Source organism: Benincasa hispida, unplaced genomic scaffold (genome assembly GCF_009727055.1).
Source record: "Benincasa hispida cultivar B227 unplaced genomic scaffold, ASM972705v1 Contig159, whole genome shotgun sequence".
Lineage (NCBI taxonomy): Eukaryota > Viridiplantae > Streptophyta > Magnoliopsida > Cucurbitales > Cucurbitaceae > Benincasa > Benincasa hispida.
In genome coordinates, this window is record NW_024064153.1 from 1,111,889 (window position 1) to 1,132,610 (window position 20,722).

General features: G+C 38.9%; 2 protein-coding genes across 2 annotated transcripts in view; one reads left to right on the forward strand and one right to left on the reverse strand.

The window, feature by feature from the left end:
- LOC120068965 (phosphoinositide phosphatase SAC4-like) overlaps window positions 1–17,106 on the forward strand; it is an 86,985-nt gene extending 69,879 nt beyond the window's left edge. The window contains exons 13-16 of the mRNA XM_039020605.1: window positions 14,151–14,339; window positions 14,996–15,169; window positions 15,438–15,537; window positions 16,638–17,106. Coding sequence (XP_038876533.1) covers window positions 14,151–14,339; window positions 14,996–15,169; window positions 15,438–15,537; window positions 16,638–16,742 — 568 coding nt within the window. The 3' untranslated portion in view covers window positions 16,743–17,106. The remainder of the gene's footprint in view (window positions 1–14,150; window positions 14,340–14,995; window positions 15,170–15,437; window positions 15,538–16,637) is intronic.
- A 1,855-nt stretch (window positions 17,107–18,961) lies between these two features.
- On the reverse strand, window positions 18,962–20,030 carry LOC120068959. The gene is made up of 3 exons (XM_039020600.1): window positions 19,575–20,030; window positions 19,315–19,490; window positions 18,962–19,076 (listed from the first exon to the last, which is right to left on the reverse strand). Exons 1-3 carry the CDS (start codon window positions 20,028–20,030, stop codon window positions 18,962–18,964), a joined length of 747 nt encoding a protein of 248 aa, XP_038876528.1.
- Window positions 20,031–20,722: the final 692 nt, after the last annotated feature.

Consider the following 20,722-nt stretch of genomic DNA (forward strand, 5'->3'; position numbering starts at 1 on the left):
TCTCCTCGTTGGAAGAAGCTTACACTCGAATACTTCGTACTGAAAAGAAACAAGCAGTTACATCATCTGATTCTAGCAGTGCTTTGATTGGGCGCACAAATAATTACAGAGGTAATAAGGGGGTTGAATCAAATAGCTTCAAAGGTCATCCAAATAACCAAAGATCAAATCCAAGAGGTATTGTTTGCTATTATTGTCATAAACCTGGTCATACGAAGCGTGAATGCAGAAAATTGCTGAATAAGGGTCAGAGGATGCCATCACCCTTTACACATGTCGCCTCTACTCCCATTACGGCCATCACAGAGACAGGTAACATTTCTAAATGTCTTCTTTCCTCCACGTCAAAATGGATCATTGACTCTAGCGCTACAATAGGTAACCTCAGTTTATTCTCTAACCTTTGTACATCTACCTCTTCACCTAATGTCACTATAGCTGATAGAACCTCCACTTCTGTTTTAGGATCAGAAACCGTCCATCTTACTGAATCAATTTTTTTGTCATCAGTTTTAAATTTACCACATTTCTTGGTTATTGCTTATTTCAGGATCTTATGACGAAATAGACTATTGGTAAAGGGCGTGAAGTTGGAGGTCTTTACATCTTTGAACCACAAACACCTACGGCCATCACATGCTCAAGTGTGTCGTCTCCCTTTGAAGAGCATTGTCGTTTGGGTCATCCGTCTATCTCTGTGTTGAAGAGTCTTCGTCCACAACTTCAACATTTGTCTTCTTTCGATTGTGAGTCATGTCAGTTTGCTAAATTTCATCATTTGAGTTTGTATCCTCGAGCCAATAAACGAGCTAATGCTCCTTTTGAATTAGTCCATTCTGATGTTTTGGGTCCCTATTCTGTTGAGTCCAAAGGAGGGTTTAGGTATTTTGTTACATTTGTCGATGACTATTCTCGTGTTACGTGGTTATATTTAACGAATTACTTTCACATTTTCGTAACTTCCATGCCGAAATTCAAACTCAGTTTAGTGGTATTCTTAAAATCCTACGGAGTGATGATGCTAAGGAATATTTCTCTCATACACTCAAGTCTTATTTAGATGCCCATGGCATTCTTCATCAATCTTCTTATGTTGATACTCCATCTCAAAATGGGGTTGCAGAACAAAAGAATCATCATCTCCTTGAGACAGCCAAAGCTTTGATGTTTCAGATGCATGTTCCAAAATCCTTTTGGGCTGATGCTGTTTCCACAGCTTGTTTCTTAATAAATTGCATGCCCTCTTCCATTCGTAAGGGTGAGATACGTTTTCGTACTTTATGCCCCAAGCAACATTTGTTTCCCATTCAACCCAGAATATTTGGTTGTACCTGCTTTGTTCGGGATGTTCGGCCTTAGCATACCAAGCTGGATCCAAAGTCCCTAAAATGTATTTTCCTTGGTTATTCCCATGTCCAAAAGGGGTATCGGTGTTATTGTCCTAGTCTAAATATATATTTAGCCTCTCCTGATATCACATTTTTTTAAAATACCCCATTTTTTTTCATCACCGTCTTTCTCTTCGAATAAGAGTCAGGGGGAGCATAAGGAATTAGAGGATGATTTCCTTGTCTACACAATTATTTCTCCTTCCGATCCTCTTCCTAATTCATCTCTTCCTGTGGCTACCTCTACTCTTCCTCCCATCATTAAGGTCTATACTCGACGACAACCTCCTCCAGTTCCATGCCCTGTACCAGAGTCTTCTTCATCAGTGCATCCACAATCTCTGATCATATCATAAATAGGAGAAGTAAAAGAAAGAATATAATCAATCTTATCCCACCAAATATCATTAAGTACCAACTCCTTTACACATCTTGCTTTCACCATATCATCTCCTCTGTAGCATCCCTATTTATCACTGATAACCATTGTTTGCAAGCCACCCTTAATGAGTTTAAATCTTCTAAGCATAATGATGGTAGATGCAAATCGTGTTTCTGCTACTGCAAATAACTTCAAAGACACAAACTCATTGAACATAGCAAGCCTCATGGAATGGTTCATGATAAAGTGCTTGACAAACATAACATCATAAAAAATTCAGAAATCCAGCTACACTCTGCAAATACATGTTGATTACTATCAATATTTCTTGCAGCAAAAATGTTCTTCAAAGCAAGATTGAGGGTATGAACTACACAAGGTGTCCAAACTATGTTGGGGAACTGTGATTCAATAATGTCCTGCACCCTCACAATTTGTAGCATTGTCAGTGATTATTTGAATCGCATTCTCATGTCCTACCTCATTTATAACTTCTTTCATCAAATTGGCTATGAAGTATTTGTCTTTAGTCTCACCTGAGTAATCTACAGCTTTAAGTAACATTGGTCCTCCTCCTGTAATTGCCATAAAGTTAATCAATGGTCTCCTCTGCGAATTGCTTCATCTATCATTGGCAATACTTACCCCCTTCTGAGACCGTGTACTTTTCACATATTGCAACAATCTCTCTATGTTTGCTTTTTCTTTTTGGAGAAGAGTTGTTCTCAATTTATTATACCTTGGAGGTAAATAACCCGACAAAGCATTATTTGCAACCAAAGCAAATGCGTTCACATAATGTGGATTTCTAGCCAAATGAAAAGGCAAACCTGAAGAATAAAACATTCTAACTATCTCTAAATCCACTCGATCACGAATTGCCAAGTTAAATGACTTCTCTAATGCACTAACATTTCCTTTCCTTTTCTTTTGTTCCATTGTTGAATAAGAATATGAATAGCAACCCATACTTCCCTTTCCAAAAGATTGAGATTCAGTTTGCATATGTCGTGAAGGTGGTAAAAGAACTTGTTTAGGAGCATTCCTTGCAATACATGCTTTAGCTTCATCTTCTAACTTTTGCATTTCAACAAGATCTTTAGGGGTGATTTTTTTACATACTCCAATCTCAAATCCACTCAATTTTAGTAGATGTGTCCCAACTCTTGTATAAGAACCTTTTCTATTTTCTTGACAAAAATTATATTGCCAAGAAATATTTCCCCCTCCTTCATTCAATCTTTCATTTTTTGTAACATATTGTCATAACGGTTTTGTTTCATCATCGGTAGTCATTTTTTAATTGAGTTCAGTATGACTTGAAGATGATTTTGCCATACTACTTTTAAATAAAACAAAAAGAACAAAATAAGATTTAATGGAAAGAAAAAAAACATAACGGTTCAGTTCAAACATAAATGTTCAAACAAAAACAGTATGTTCATGAAAGGGAGAAAAACGCAAAAAAAGAAAAAATGGGAAGAAACAAACCAAATCGCCAGCGAGTATGGGTGTGGAGAAGTCGAACGAAGTTTGGGCGTGGAGAAGTCGCCGACGAGTCTGGGCATGGAGAAGTTGCTGACGGCGTGTCTGGGCGTGGAGAAGCTGCCAGCGTGGAGGTGTGGCCGGCCGTCAAAATCGAGTGGAGTTCGTTGGTTGGACTTGGGCGTGGGGAGTTTTGATATTTTGAAGAAAAGTGGAATGGAATAATATATTTTGAGAAATTAAAATAAAAAACACAATAACCCTAAAACTTTTGGGCTTAGGCTTATATAAAATTAAGCATTCGGGCTGGGCTAACTTTTATCAGCTTTCATTGTTTTTTCTTTTTAATTTTGCAGTATCATGTCCCAGCCATGTCAAAAATTTTAAAAAATAATAAAATCTGGCATGTCGGAGACGTGTCCAACACTGACACTTGGCCATCTTAGGAGTGTCGGTGCTTTATAGGTGGCAGTAGGGTTTGATGAAGAAGATGCCCATAAGGATTCCTGAAATACTTGAAATTTAACAAAATCGTTGGTAGAGATGGTAACAGACTTTTCTGCCATATCACTGGTGGAATCTATCTGAGTATGTTGAGATCGTTGAGCCTTGTACAACAATTTACGACAATCACATTTTAGATGGCCTGGCTTATGACAATAGTGACAAACAATCTCTTGAGAATCTAATTTTCGATTATCATAACTAGGCTTCTGAAAATTGTTGGTCATCCTCGGAGTAACTTGAGGGTTATTATTCTTGCTTAAAAGGCACTACTATGATGAGAAATAGACGAACCGGATTGAAGACACAACTGAACGCCTCTTCTAACGAAGAAATCTCGGAATCAGAAAGAACCTATGTTTTAGCCATTCTAAATTCAGGTGAAAGTCCATAGAAATATCATAGCAGCATTTTTTCTCATTGCGCTTGTTGAACTTTGACGTCTGGGTTAAAAGGTAACAATAAGGCAAGTTCAACAACTGTCTTTTTAAGCCTCATAAAGTAGCTTGTAATAGATTCTGATTTATATTCGGCTCGAAAGAATTGCATACAAACTTCAAACATTCGATGGACGTGTTCTTTTCCCGAGTACAAAAATTCTAAGAACTCTAAGAGTTCCTTAACAGAATCACAATGATCTACCAACCAACAACCTCACTTTCAATGGAATTCTTAATCTAAAGATAAAGTCGAGCGTTATCACGAAACAAGGCCTTTTTCTTATCATCTTGTGGTGGATTCTCAAGCCATGATTATCCATATCAGTACTAAGTAAATAAAACTGAATAGTGCGACACCAATGATAGTAATTATCTCCATTCAACTTATGTTCTGTTATCTTTGATGCTAAGGGAATTACATTGGATACAACCATATGATTCATCTCATCCATTAAGAACCAACACACGATCCCACAGGGGAATTAAACAAATCAGAATCGAAAGCGAGGTAAATCAAAGAGCAAAACAGCCCCAAATGAGAGCAAAACAGTCACAAACCCTAGGAACAAAAGGGTATTTTCCAAATAGCCTCACACACGAGTAGATGTTGGTAGAACTAAAGGCACAGATGGACTTAAAAGGCTAACCCGAGATGAACCCAACCGACGAAAGCGAAGATGTCCTCACGTGCTCTCATGCGCCAGCACGTGGCAAAAGAGCGATCCGAACCGGCGGCGCGTGTGACTCGCGCACGGATGTTTCCTTTGAACTACGACGGCAGACCGAGTCGGACGGTGGCACCACTCCTCCTGAGGTGGGCAGTGTCGTCAAATGGCCATTCGAAGCGATGACTTCTGCATTTTCTGTGAAAGAGTGTTCAGTGAGAAGTCTTTCCATTTGATATCTAGCGAGCTGCTTTCTTACGAATGCTTTCTGACTGTGGGATGATAAGAAAACAAACGGAAGTCCTCGTATGAAGGAATTCCCGCTCCGGGCACGAGCAGGAACATCAAAATGACACGATCTAATAGATCGTTGTAGCGAGTAGTTGGATCATAGTCTCTTACCATAAAAATGGCTGCATGCGCAGCAGCACCAACTATGAGAAATCCACCAATCCACATGNAGCACCAACTATGAGAAATCCACCAATCCACATGTGATGTGTGAACAATGACCTGGCTATGCTCTCTTTGCGTCTGCTACTAGATATGCTTCTGGCTTTGCACCTTTGAACTCTTTATAAGGTGTTGCTTGACCTACTTACATTAGTCCGAGTCGAGGAAAAGAAAATCGAATCACGCACTCTCCATATTCTATTAGGCATGAAAGATGCGGGTTAAGGCAAGGGTTGCTTCTTTGGTTGATTGCTCATCAAACTGCCGTTGCGTCAGGTCAGATTTTCACTCAAGCTATTTCTTTAAAAAGAGGAGCAAGCAAGATCAGGCTTTTCAGCCGTATGACCCAAATTCAAACCCTAACCCACAAAGCCGTCAAAGAATATTCTAGCCCCTAAAACAAAGAATGACTCTGATACCATGTACTCTGTTATCATTTAATTAGATAAAAGGTCCATATATATAGGATAATGAGAAACCCTAATCTAGGATATACAAAATTACAATAAAGGACGACTGCACATATGAATTTAAATATATCTTATAACAAGAGGCAGGGTACTTGGAAAAACTATTCTTCCAACTGTTAGTGATATTAGATTAAATTTCACTTTACTTACTAGCTTAAGCTTTTGGGTTAATTGGTGATTTAAGATGGTATCAAAGCAGGTGGTCTATGAAGCTCTTGTGTTCAAACTCCTCCTGTGTTATTTCCTCCCCAATTAATATTTTGTTAGGTATTTTTTATATTTCAAGCCCACAAGTAAGGAGAAATGTTAAGATTAAATTTGACTTCATCCACTAGCTTAAACTTTTGGGTCAATACAAGTATTAATGATGTTTTTCTGAAGTCTCAAGGAAGAAGTTGCAGGAATGTTATGATTGGCAAAAAAAGGAAAAAAATCTATTGATTCAATTGAAAGTTCTGCATTGGTGATGAAAAATATTGCAATGAAGCTTCTCATCGCTTTGAAGCAATTTATATGATCCTGATATATTTGGAAGGTGCTTTTGGAAAAGGCATATTGTTTAAAAAACATGTCGAAGTTTACATCAATGTTTTGTGGCCTGGTAGCACCACTAATAAAAGATCTACGTCTAATTATTGCTCATTTGTTGGAGGGAATCTAGTTACTTGGTGAAGTAAAAAACAAAGTGTGGTCATGAGAAGTAGTGTTGAAGTCGAATTTTGGGTATTAGCTCATGGTATTTGTGAGGGCATATGGATAAGAAAGACTATACGAAGAATTGAAATTCTCTTAGATGATTCCCATGAACATTTAATGTGATAACAAGGCAACAATTTTCATTATCAATAGTCCATTCCTTCATGATAGGACAAAACACATTGAAGTTGATAAATACTTAACAAAAGATAAGATTGATGCAGGAGTAATATGTATTCCCTTACCTCCTAATTGATGAACAAATTGCTGATGCATTAACTAAAGGTCTCCCATAGTGGCTATTCAACTACTTGATTAACAAGCTGACCACAAATGATATCTTCAAACCAGCTTGTGTGGGAATGTTTGATTATTTCCATATTTGTCAATATCTTCATTGTATTCATTGTTTATTTATTGTTGTATTTTTTATTTTCCTTATTTGTACTAGGTGTTTCTTATAGGTGAGAAACCCTTTCCTTCTATTACATAAATTAAAAAAAAAAAAAAAAAAAAAAAAAAAAAAAAAAAAAAAAAAAAAAAAAAAAAAAACCCTTTCCCTCTAAGAGGAAGACACAGAATTTTTCAGCAATTAGCAATAGACCCAAAAGCAGCCGTAGGTAGGTTATGGTAAATTTAATCATGTCAATCTACTATTAACACTCAAAGGTTATATTTCCCCAACTCTTTTGCTACCGGTCACCTCATAATATCAGGAAGCGGGAAGTTTGAATAGGTTTTGTAGTCCTGGAGAATCCTTAATAGATTGTTCACCACCAGTTCGAGAGGTTGACGCTCTCCTTGCTGTTATATACTGATGAAAATAAGAAAGGAGAGAAACCAACACACAGTTTACGTGGAAATCCTAGAATAGGGAGATAAACCACAATACAGATCTTTTCTTTTATTTTTTAATTGATACCCTGAATACAAGAGAATAGGGTGAATAAATAGACAGTAGAGAGCCCTAGGGTGAGAGACAATTACAAAAATACCTCTAGGGTAAAAACCCTATTTTCAACACTCCCCCTCAAGTTGGTGCATAAATATCAATAAGACCCAACTTGCTAAGACAACAATCAAAATTAGGTCTCAGTAGCCCTTTGGTGAGAACATCTGCCACTTGTTGATTTGGGGGATATAGGGGATACAAATGCTCCCATTATCCAGTCTTTCTTTAATGAAGTGTCTGTCAATCTCTACATGTTTGGTTCTGTTATGTTGGACTGGGTTGTTTGCGGTGCTTATTGCAGCTTTATTATCACAAAACAAATTCATTGGAAGATCCCTGTCTTGGTAAAGATCAGTCAGCACCTTATCTAACCAGATTTCTTCACATATCCCTAAACTCATTGTCTTGTACTCAGCTTCAGCACTACTCTTAGCCACCACTCTCTATTTCTTACTTCGCCAGGTGACAAGGTTACCCCAGACAAAGGTGCAATATCGAGAGGTCGACTTTCTATCAACGACAGAGCCTGCCCAATCAGAATCTGTGTATGCTTCAATAGTCCTTTTTTCAGACTTCCTGAACATTAGTCCCTTACCAGGGGTCCCCTTCAAGTACCGAAGAAACGCTCAACTGCATTATATGTTCCTCATAAGGAGCTTGCATAAACTGGCTTACCACGCTTACTGTATATGAAATATCGGGTCTTGTATGGGACAGATAGATCAACTTCCCAATCAACCTCTGGTACCTTTCCTTGCTAACAGGAACTCCGTTGTTTGTAACACCAAGTTTTGCATTATACTCCACCGGTGTGTCAGCAGGTTTACACCCAGTCATGCCTGTTTCTTTGAGCAAGTCAAGTGTATATTTCCTTTGCGATACTGAAATACCTTCTCTGGATCAGGCCACCTCCATTCCCAGGACGTATCTCAGCTTACCAAGGTCTTTAATCTCAAATTCTCTGGCCATTCTCGTTTTAAGCCTCATAATTTCATTCTCATCATCGCCGGACAGAACAATATCATCAACATACACTATGAGGACGACAATCTTCCCGAAGTCGGACCGTTTCGTAAATAGTGTATGATCTGAATGCCCTTGGTTGTATCCCTGTGCTTTAACAAATGTGGTGAATCTATCAAACCAAGCCATTGGGGACTGTTTCAATCCATATAAGGATTTTTTCAGTCTGCAAACTCTGTGATTAAACTGACTCTCGAATCCAGGAGGAGGGCTCTAGACTTCCTCTTCAAGATCTCCATTAAGGAACGCATTTTTAACGTCCAACTGATGCAGTGCCAATCTTTGTTTACAGCAATTGACAACAAAACCCGAATAGTGCTGAGTTTGGCTACGGGAGAGAATGTTTCAGAGTAATCAACTCCGTAAGTCTGGGCAACCAGTCTGGCCTTATATCGATCAATCGTCCCATCTGATTTGTATTTTACGGTGAATACCGATTTGCACCCAACTGTCTTGTGCCCTTCAGGTAAAGGCACCTGTTCCCATGTACCATTTTTCTCTAGCGCCCTCATTTCTTCCATAACAGCCATTTTCCATTCAAAGTTCTCCATTGTTTCACGAATACTGCTTGGGACCATGATAGTGTCCAAGTTGGTAGTGAAAGCTTTAAATTCGGGAGACATTATTATATGTCATGTAGCTGTGCATAGAATACTTTGCGCATGAACGAGTATCTTTCCTTAGTGCTATTGGAAGATCGAGAGAGGCATCATGATTTTCCACCTCTCTTGATTTCTCAGCATGACTGATCACCTGTAAATCAAGGATTTCAGTAGTATCTTCCACTTCCTTGTCACCAACAGGACTTTTCCTTCTACTGTTATCACTCTCAGCTGTTTCCTCATCTGTCACATATTCTGTATTGCCACCTCCACCTCCTTCATCCTTATCTTCCTGCACTTGTCAGTCTCCATACATATATCAACATCATTAGTTTCAGGAATACACGTACTTGAACCAGATGCAAGGTCTGATTCATGGACCGAAGCCGGCTGATCAACAGGTGGCAACTCTTCCTTTCTTCGATTCTTCCTATAGTAGGTTATCCAAGAAATCTGGTTGGTAAGGAGGACAGGACAGACTTTTGCAGAACTAGGAGAAGGAATCAGGGTGGAATCCCCTAAGGGAATATCATAGGTGGACCAGTTAGGCTCTTCACTTAAGCTCTCCCCCTGAAGATGACTAACGGGGAAGAAAGGTTGGTCTTCAATGAAAGTAATGTCCATGGAGACAATATTTTCGAGAGGACGGATGATAGCATTTATACCCACGTTGGTGAAGAGGGTACCCAACAAAAACACATTTTTGAGTACGAGGGTGGAATTTTGTGCAATTTGGGCCATGGGAGTGGACAAACGCAACACAGCCGAAGACACGGAGGGGTACATCAGAAAGCAGGCGAGTAGTCGGAAAGGATTCTTTGAAAAGGTCCAAGAGATTATGAAAGTCAAGAACACGAGAAGGCATACAGTTGATGAGGTGAGCCGTTGTAAGAATGGCATCCCCACATAATAGTTAGCGGAGAAGTGGCAGGAACAACATTCTAAAGACCAGGGCAACCTCATCAGATGTGTGTATTCTTTACGCTCAGCTACTACCCACTTTTCTAAAGCTGGGGAGAAGTGACAAGAGTGCACACGACGCTCCTGGTGACAATTTCCCTTAGACACAAGAAAGTCATGGAAAGAGGTGTTAAAGAACTCTCGTCCATTATCACTTCTCAAAATCCCAATCTTGACATGGAACTGGGTTTCAACCATGGTATAAAATTGTTTAAAGGTAGAAAACACCTCAGATTTGTCAGCAAGTAAGAACACCCAAGTGAGGCGTGTGTGGTCGTCTATGAAGGTGATGAACCAACATTTACCAGTAGAGGTAGTAGTCAGTGATGGTCCCCAGACATCACTTGAATGAGGGAGAAGGGACTGGACGGCTTATAAGGTTGAGAACGAAACGAAATACGACTTTGTTAGGCACAAATGCATATATCACAATTTAGAGACACTATATTAATATTGCGGAATAAATGCAGAAATAAATATTTCATATACTGAAAGTTCGGATGTCCTAAACAATAATGCCATAACATAAAGTCATTTTCGGAAGTAGAAAACTTTAAAGACGTAAAACTAGTTCTATGATCCTCCTTAGAAGATTAATATAGCGTCTCCCTAGAAGATTAATACATCGTCAGAAAGGAAGTAGAGCCCTCTATCGTGTCAGGCTGTGCCAATCGTCATCCCCGACTTCTGATCCTGAAATACAATAGAATTTGGTGAGAAAATAGCCTTACAGTTTAGAGACCGATAAATGATTATATGAGATTTTAGGTACATGAAGTGTATCACGTAATACTAAACCATCAAACGGGGAGGTATTCCCTTTCCCTGCAACCGAGGCAAAAGACCCGTCTGCAATTCTGATACATTCATTTCTCGCACTTGGATAGTAAGAAACAAACAACTCTGAAGAATTAGTGAGATGATCTGTGGCCCCTGAATCTACGATCCAGGGTTTCTTGCCATTAATGCTAATAAGGCCAAAAGATGGGAATGTACTTGATTGAGCAATGGCACTCACCCCGACAGCATTCAAATTGGTCTTACTATCGGCTGAGGACTGATGCTGTGTATTCTCAGTAACTGAATCACTTACAAGAGCACACCCGGAGTTTGATCTGTCATGTGACTGTCGTCTCTTACTGTTTGGGGGCCTGCCGTGCAGCTTCCAACATTGGTCCTTCGTATGCCACGGCTTCTTACAATGCTCACAGATAGGTGTGGGCTTTTTATCATTGTCGGAACTGGACGCCTTTGAAACAAAGGCTGATGCATCAATGGAGGCTGTCACAGGATTGTTCATAGCCTATGATCGATCTTCTTCTAGTCGAATCTCTGAACACACCTCTCTGAGAGACGGGGTAGGTCGTTGACCCAATATGCGACTTCGAACACTGTCAAATTTTGGGTTCAATCCAGCCAAAAACACATAAACCCGATCTGCCTCTTCAAGTCAAATACTGCGCCCTATCCTGTGTGCAGTTCCAGACAATCTCCCGGGCAAAGATTCCATCTATTGCAAGGCACTATAGTTATATTGAAGTAGGAAGTAAATTCAATGGTCCTTGCCTTGCATATCATGACCTGTTTGTGTAACGAACACTGGGATACGTTCTAGCTCGTTTCAGAGTAACACAGTACACGCTAGCTGCATCCCAGAGTATCTCTAGCAGTATGCATGTATAAACAATAAGGTCGGCCAATCTGGGGCTCCATAGCTGTTCAATAGAAACCGACCGTAATAGAGAATCTTCCTTTCACAGATTCTTCTTGAGGATCACCTGGGATAGGTTTCGGAATTTCTCCTAATTAAGATACGAATTTGTGCCTTTCTTCATAAGGGTCCATGTCTAATCGACTGGGACATGAAGAGATAAATTATCCCCATTTAAAGTTGTTTCTTCGAGCAGAAAGTCCTGCCAGAATTATTTCATTGAACAGTTTAAGTAAGTTGTATTGGGGCAAAATAGAGAAAAGAAGGTTGACATGGATCTCAGAAAAAAACAGGTTGTTGGATTCGTGTGCAAATTTGTATCCAGATTTTTGAAATCCTGCGGTAGATTGCAAGAGGGCAACATATTGTTCTCACATCCTCCTGCAGTAAATGGACCGAACTTTAACGCGGGAACACAATAGGCGTGCATCTGGTTGACTGAACACATGGCGCGCGACGGGAAGAATGGATCGTCGAGCTCGAGAGATCGCCGGCAGGTATAGGATCCCGCCGATTGTGCTAGCTCGAGCGTGGCTGCTCGGTCTGCCGCTAGTCAAAACTTGTAGAGGCAGAATCGGTAAGGTCCAGTTTCCTTTGTCGATGGGTGGGTCGCGGATCTGAAGCGAAAAACCTAGGGTATGCCCGTGCGGTCATTGAATTGTTTGCAGGTCGAAGTCGAAACCCATAGAGCACACCGGATATAGGATGCACGGCCCAGCCTGTTCGTCGAATGTTTAGCAGGTCGAAGGCATCGATCGGACGCGACGAAGGGATCTGATCTGCCGAGGGGTTGCTGCGGATGCGGACGTCCTCGATCGGAGCCAGATCTGATCCGGTTCGTGGTGGATCTGAGGGGTTGTTGCGGCCATACCCGATCTGAGTCGGATCCGTCGACGGCGGCGTGAGACAAGGCAGATTGGATCTGTTTGCGTATTCTTCAGATCTGTCCGTGTGCGGCGTGAGCATCCGGCTAGATTCCGTTAGGTGAGGTGGCTCTCATTGACGGCGGCTCTCTGTTGACTGCAACTGGACGGCAAAGATTAATTCCGGTAAAGCAGCTTGAAAACACTCCTTCACAGCGGCCCGAATAGCAATTTTCATATCAAAACTCGAAGATCCACCATCTGAAGGCGACTGTGGATGGTTCTCTTTCATAATGGCTAGGGTTTTGTCCCCTTGCTCTGATACCATGATGAAAATAAGAAAGGGGAGAAACCAACACACAATTTACGTGGAAACCCTAGAACAGGGAGAAAAACCACGATACAGATCTTTTCTTTTATTTTTTAATTGATACCCTGAATACAAGATAACAGGGTGAATAAATAGACAGTAGAGAGCCCTAGGGTGAGAGACAATTACAAAAATACCCCTAGGGTAAAAATCCTATTTTCGACATATACTAGTCACCAGCTAATACACAGAAAACTTTAAGATAACCTCAAAGTACACGGAAAGCATATATATGCATAACAGACTGACTCAATGACTAAGGGGGAGAATTACCAGTTTTACCCCTCCTAACAAATCTATTAATTATTGGGGGCCTAACACCAAGCCCCAGTACTCGACTTAGTTATTCAGCCCTTTGGAAGTTTCAGGTATCAAAGAAAATGAGGTAACCAAAGAATTTATCATATGGGGAAAATTAATGCTTTTAGTAGAGTCCCGGATCATTGGATTAGTCCAATTTTTTCTTTTATGAAACAGACAACAATTTTCATTGATGAAATGAAAAGAATGAAAAGAGACTAATGCTTGACTTACAAGAAATTATGAAATAACAAGAATTAGGGATCAACAAGTGCACCTGACTATCTCAACAAGGTTGACACACCCATAGTACCCTCATCACATCCCAAAACAAAATATGACAATTACAATAGAAAACTGTGTCTTACAAACATAATTACATAGATTAAATGAAAGCATTCCAATTAAGACAAATATCTCGAACAGAGTTTGAATGAATAACTACTATTTAGTTAGCTGAGTTGACTTGAGAGGCGGATTATTAGAATAATATCTTGATTTTGTTTTACTTCTGTTGTCCACGTGCATTTCTTTGTCTACATATTTTTGGCACAATTGCTCCTTTTATTGGAGTCCTCTAATAAGCTCAGTCAAAGCGCAGGAGAATATCTTGATCACCCCCACCCCACCACGTTCTTTTAAGCTGTCAGGAAGGTGATGCAATTCATGCAACTGCCACAGTGGCAGTTTACAGTGTAATATAATGTGTGAACTCTCCGATACATATATATATATAAAAAAAAAACTGTATAAATGTATAAATCATAAGTAAAACTGCACTAGCTCACTATAGAGACAATATGCATTCTTTTGATGATGTTTTCATTGGTTCCTCATATGTTAGGCTTGTTCTTGTTTGACTGAGTTATCAACTTCTGATGTTTAGGTCAGCATTCAAAAGATCCTTGTCAGATGGAAATATTCTTCACGAAAATTGCTCACCAGTGTTATCTACAGATAGAAAGCTTGAAAAACATTCAAACTCTGTATTGTCCAAACAATCACGAGGTAGCGAGGTTCTTTCAGAATCTTCTCCAGAAATATCCACTTCTGGAAGTGATATAGCATTGTCAAGGTTTGATACCACCATCTCTATCATTGTGAAATTTGTAGCTCCTTTCTCTCGTAGTTCATGCAACAGTTCTTACCAGCAAGTTAGACGTGTCTTCATTAAACAAGAGCCAGAGAGTTAAGAAAACCACATGTGCTGAGTACCCATCTGCATTTGTTTTTCATGATTATATTTATAATATCAACTCTTTGTGGTGGTTGTATCCGGCATTTTATAGGAGGCATATTTTTTTTTTTTCTTTTTTTTTTTTAAGTTTGTTTTTGGATTCTGTAGACGAAGCCTGTTAGGTTGGAAGTTGTAGAAATTATGTGTCGTCTGTTATGTAGTTCTGCCATTTGTGATTTTGCTTTCCGTACCAATGGGGCTAACAAATGGTAGGTTTGGATAATCAAACGGAAGCCTAGTTGTGTTTGTTTAGATAGATTTTTCTGCAGGAATATGGTAAGAATTCTTGGAAATGAAGACAAGTGTCGTATTTTGTAGAATTTGTTACGGGAAATGTTATAAAACATAGGCACCTTTTTATTTCCTCCAAAGCTGTTCCACCCCAATTCGATTGTTCTTCATATCCAACTGGTTAATCCTACTAACTGGTTATCTTTTAGGCAGTGTTGTTTCTAATGATAACTGAATGGTGTTTGTCGAATGTCTCGAGGTAGGTATACTCCCTCAATGCCTCAGAGGCGGCTTTTTGGGTCCATTCAAAGGGAAAGATGCCTTGAAGGTGACCATATTTTCTTTTCCGAAGGGGACGCTATGAGTTGCTCAAACTTTGTTGACCTGGACTGGCTTTCATCCTCTGGGAATTCATGTGAGGAGGAGCCGTTTGAGAGGTAATTACAACACTGTTGAATAGTTTATTACTATAATATCCAAGAACATTCTACGCTTACAAGAATAATTTACGTGTCAAAAGATCTTGATTTACGATTTATGAAGACTTCAAATAACTGGATGGCTATACTTTTCTTTTACTCGTATTCTTTGGGGATTTTGAGGATAATTTTTTCTTTTAATTATGCTCTTGGCCTAGCACTAGGTCCTTGCATTTCTGAATTATGATGAGTGAACTCAACTGCTCTTCGCCTATCATGATTTTAGGTCTTTGGGCTTCAACTCTCCAATTGCTAGAGATTCATCTGAAAATGTTGTCACTGGAGAATCAACTCCTTCCATGAGTGAATATGGTTCGAGCATGAAGGTCAGTTATGTTTCTGTCCTTGGTCTCCTTTTACATGTTTGGAACTGCCCATTTACATTCGTATAATTATTTTGGGGCAAATATCAATTTATATCCTTGAATTTTGGTGTTATATCAACTTGAATCTTAAACTAGTAGTGTTGTGTCAATTTAAACCTTTAACTTTGGGGGTTTACTAATTTAAACCCCAAATTAATAATTGTATCAATTTAAACCCTGAATTTTCATGAGTATATCACTTTAAACTCTGAACCTTAATAAGTATATCAATTTAAACTTTAAACCCTTTGTAAGTGTATCCAAATAAAACATGATGGAGAGTTGACACACTTTGAAACTTCAAGGTCTAAATTGATACAGTTATGAAAGTTTAGAGTTTAAATTGATACAATTATTAGTTTGGGATTTAAATTGGTACATTTATGAAAGTTCAAGGTTTAAATTGATACAATTATTAATTTAGGTTTAAATCGATACTATCTCTAAAGTTCAGGGATATAAATTGGTGTAATGATTATGCCACTTTGAAATAGTAACTTGTCTTTCTAAGCTTGCTGAGTAGAGCATTGTGCACTGTACCGATGATTCCAAGTTGAACTTTATATATAGATTCCAAATGTATCAATTTATTTAAAAAAAGAAAAAGAAAAAAAAACGAAAGAGATGGTCAGAGTTGACATGCACAGTCCATAGTGTCAAAACATATTATGAATTGATTAATCCAACTCGATGGGATAAACTTCTTCATTGGATTGCTTGCTTTGGTTCAGCTTGGCTTCTGAATTTTATTTCTCCTGCTTTGTCCATCTCTCTCTCACATTGTATTCATTTTTTTTTTATCATTTTGGATGTTTTTATCTTTGTACTTTTAGCATTAATCTCTTTTCATTTCATTAATGAAAAATTGTTTCCTTTTTTTTTTAAAAAAAAGACATTTTTTTAATCCAACTTTGGTGCTATGTATTTAACATTGCGTTGTGTTTGGGTATCATGTGGCCACCTATGTTTGTTTCACTTTATAAAATGAAGGTTTTTATTTTTTATTTTATTTATTTTTTATTTTTTATTATTATTTTTTTTGGGTTGCTTTCTACGTGTAGGCAAAGGAGCAGAACACAATGGAAGTTCCCCAATTGAGAACACTGGAGGATTACTCGGAGAACTTTGTGCAATGGGTAAATTATGGAGAGACCCTTTGCTATTGAACCCTTCACAATCCAATCTCTTTTCCCAACACAGCCAATGCCAAAGGAAAAAGAAAGAAAAAAAAAAGAAAAACACCCATCCCATTCCCAACTTCAAAATAGTATATAGTGAAAATAATAATAACAATAATTCTTTTGGAGCACAAATTTTCATCCCATGCTAGGTTTCGGGCATCCCTAGGTAAAATTATGTAAATATTTTCCTCTTAAAATCGCACTTAGAACACTGGTGATTATTGATTCTTTTTATTCAATGTTATTTTACGATTTTGATTTTGTAACATCGTGCTCTAATTGCCTGATGAAGTTTTTGCAGTGTGTTGTAACCTATAAATAAGTCTCAAATTTGGAATTCTTCATCCTATTCCTGTTGCATCTCTCAAATGTCAATACTGCTAACTTGTATGAAACTAATCAGGACATAATGATTATGCCACTTTGTCTATCTTGCGTACAGATTGCCAGAACCATTTTCCTAACAGATTGGAACTTCTAAAAACAGAATATATTTTCAAGTGTTTAATGTAAAAAAATAAGTCATTTTAGAAAAAATTAAAGTATTTGACAATCACTCAAAATAATTTGTGAAGTATATTTTTTGACAATTTTTATCAAGAGTGTTTAAATAAAAATGAGTTTTTTGAAAAACACTTTCTTCTCAAGTCAATCCAAATGGATCCTAAATCCACTTCGATTTAGTTGGTTAGTGATGGAGATGCATGTTATATTAGACATACATGTTATAAATTTATATAAGGTTAGAAGTATGGAACAGTCTCTAAACTTAAAAAGTATAGTAGATCCTTGAATTCTTGATCTTTGGGTTTAATATCAATTTTTCATCCTTGAAAGCTAAATGTTATATTAGACATTCCATTTAATTGTCTTTGTTGGACATCATTTTAAAATTTATTTATTTATTAACTACAAAATTAAAAATTTAAGCTTCATTTAGATAGAATTTTTTTATCGTCCATTAGAATAGTTTTAAACATTTTTATATTTATGAGATTTAATATACAAAATTGAAAGTTTGTACGGTAGATTTATTAGACTTTTTAAAGAGAAAGTTGGGGAATTTATTAGTCACAATTGTATTTTTAAATGCATTGTCTATAATATCGAGATTAAGTAACATTAATTATAAAATTATTATAATGTTTTATACAATTATTTACCCAAATATATAAGCAAAGAATAAAACTTATATATTCATTGAAGTTTTTAAAAAATAGAGACCAAAATATTCTTAAATTAAGAACACATGAAAAATTTTAATTGGTCTTCATTAAATGGCTTGTTTTGGATCTCGGGGTTTTGAGGATTTCAAATGAATTTCATTGTTTGTTAACTGCAAAAAAGATAACGATTTTAAAATTTGGAGTGATTTTAAATTATATTTTTACTTTAAAAACGTTTTTTTTTTTAGAATAAGTGATATATTATACAACAACAAAGGGGATCCCACAGCCTGGGATCAAGGCAACAAAGCACAAACAAAGACAGGGCAACAAAACCAAAACAAAGCCAACAGGATAAGAACCCAAAGTGAAAGAGAAAAGAACCCAAAACCCCACAAACTAGGGGCTACAACAAAACAAAGAACAACGTGAAGTTCAAAAAGAAAAAACATTCGTACACACACTAGATAAGACCAAGAAGGTCAACTCGCCAGGAAGTAGCACGAACACGAACTGTAGAGACCATAAAGTGAACCAGAGCAGACATTGACCTCGGTCGACCTTCATGCAGCCGTCGATTATGCTCTTGCCAGATGTATATGGAAGCACACCAGAAAACACGGAACAACTTACTACGCACCTCCTTACCCGACCCCACTCGGCACAACCAACTCAACTCTACATCCCAAATAGCACTTGATGCGCTAAACCAACTGATGCAACACAATAGACCACAATCTCTCCCAAAGGCCACACTAAAAAAAATAAATGATCCCGCGACTCCAACTCCCCCACACAGAAGACACCCCCCCCCCCCCTCCTGACAACACACCCCAACTCCTCAACCAATCTCGTGTACCCCACCTGTCCTCATTGCTAACCACGCACAAAAGGAGTGACGTAGAATACCACCCCACACCAACAAAATACCAGCCCATGACACCCTATGGCGACGAGGACGTATACTCTCCCAAGCACTGGCGATAGAAAATGACCACTAGCATCCGGTACTCAACCCAATAATCCTCTCCCCTCACCCTAGGCCCCACTGCCTAGATAAAACCTAGATCTCAAGCAGCTCCCAAGACACTGTAGGCCACCTCCAACCTCCCTACAATCCATGAACTTCGACAATCGCACTTCCAACCTTGACCTAACCACGAAAAAAAAAACAAACAAAAATTAAACCAACCGGTAGACCCATATTGATTCCAAAATCCGCGCCCCCGGCAGCAAGGGATCCCAGCCAAACAAAATAAGACACATTCATCGGCGAATCATCAATGCAAACTAGATGTTTAAATCTATCTCTAATTCGTAAGATATCCCTCTAGCACAGATCTCCCAACCTACTCCGAACAACCCATAACGACCGCCCACACAAAACATACGCCTCCACCCACGCCACCCAAAGTGACCCTGACTTAATTAAGATAAGCCAGAGCAGCTTCATAATAGCAGCCTGGTTCCAAGAGGCCACATGCTTCACACCCAAGTCCCCCTCTCCCAACGGCAAGCACACCTCATCCCACGCCACCCATGCACCACCCCGACTCACCATACTACCCTTCCATAAATAACTACGTAACAGACGATCAACCTCATGAGTTACACACGCAGGCAGCAACACGAAGATGCTACACCAAAAAACCTGAAAGGACTGTAAAACAGACCTAACAAGCTGCAACCTCCCAGCAAAGGAGAGGGACCTCGCTGCCCAGCTTCTAATACGAGCTGTAATCCTCTGTATCAAAGGCGCACAATCCACAACCCTCAACTGACCCACCAATAAAGGTAAACTCAGATACCTAACAGGCAACGAACCAAGAGAGACACTCATATATGCAGCTAGTTCCTCCACCTCCCTCGACTCCACACCCGCAACAAACATAGAACCCTTCCCAACATTTGCAACTAATCCAGACAGCTCTGCAAACTCTGTTAATACCTGCCTCACAAACTCCAAAGAATCTCTCTCAGCTGCACAGAAAATCATCAAATCGTCTGCAAAAACCAAATGAGTTAGGCCCAAACGCTCACACCGATCATGGAACCTAAACCACACAGGAGGTTTATTCAACAACCTAGACAAGACCTCCATCACCATCATAAACAAAAAAGGAGACAGTGGGTCCTCCTGCTTCAACCACTTTCTACTAGAAAAAAATCATTCAAGGGAACCATTAATAATCACAGAGAACTTAGGTGAAGTAACACAAGCCCTCATCCAACTAACAAACTGAAAGGGCGAACCTATAGCCAACAACACACCAAACAAAAAATCCCAATTCACTGAATCGTAAGCCTTCTGAAGGTCTACCTTTAGCACACAATGCAGCTTCCCTCTGCCCTCCTTGTAGTTCCCCACGAGCTCCTGACACAATAAAATGTTATCGAAAATCGACCTACCCAGAACAAATGCAGACTGATTACCACTGATGAAATCAGGCAACCACAACCGCAATCTCTCAACTAAGATCCTCGAGATACACTTATACATAACATTGCAACATAAAATAGGATGAAACTCCTCTATACGTTCAACTCTCCGCCTCTTAGGGATGAGAGTAATAGCAGTAGAATTAACTCCACAAGGTAGGTAACATATCTAAAAAAAATTCAACACAGTGTCACAAAAATCATCTCCAACCACACTCCAAGCAGCTCTATAAAAATCCACCGAAAACCCATCAGGCTCAGGAGCCTTCCCAGACTTCATCGAGAATAAAGCCTTCTGAATCTCCTCCCGACTCACTGGCCGACCAAGGGCCTCCATCCCCTCCTCGGGCCAGCTAAACT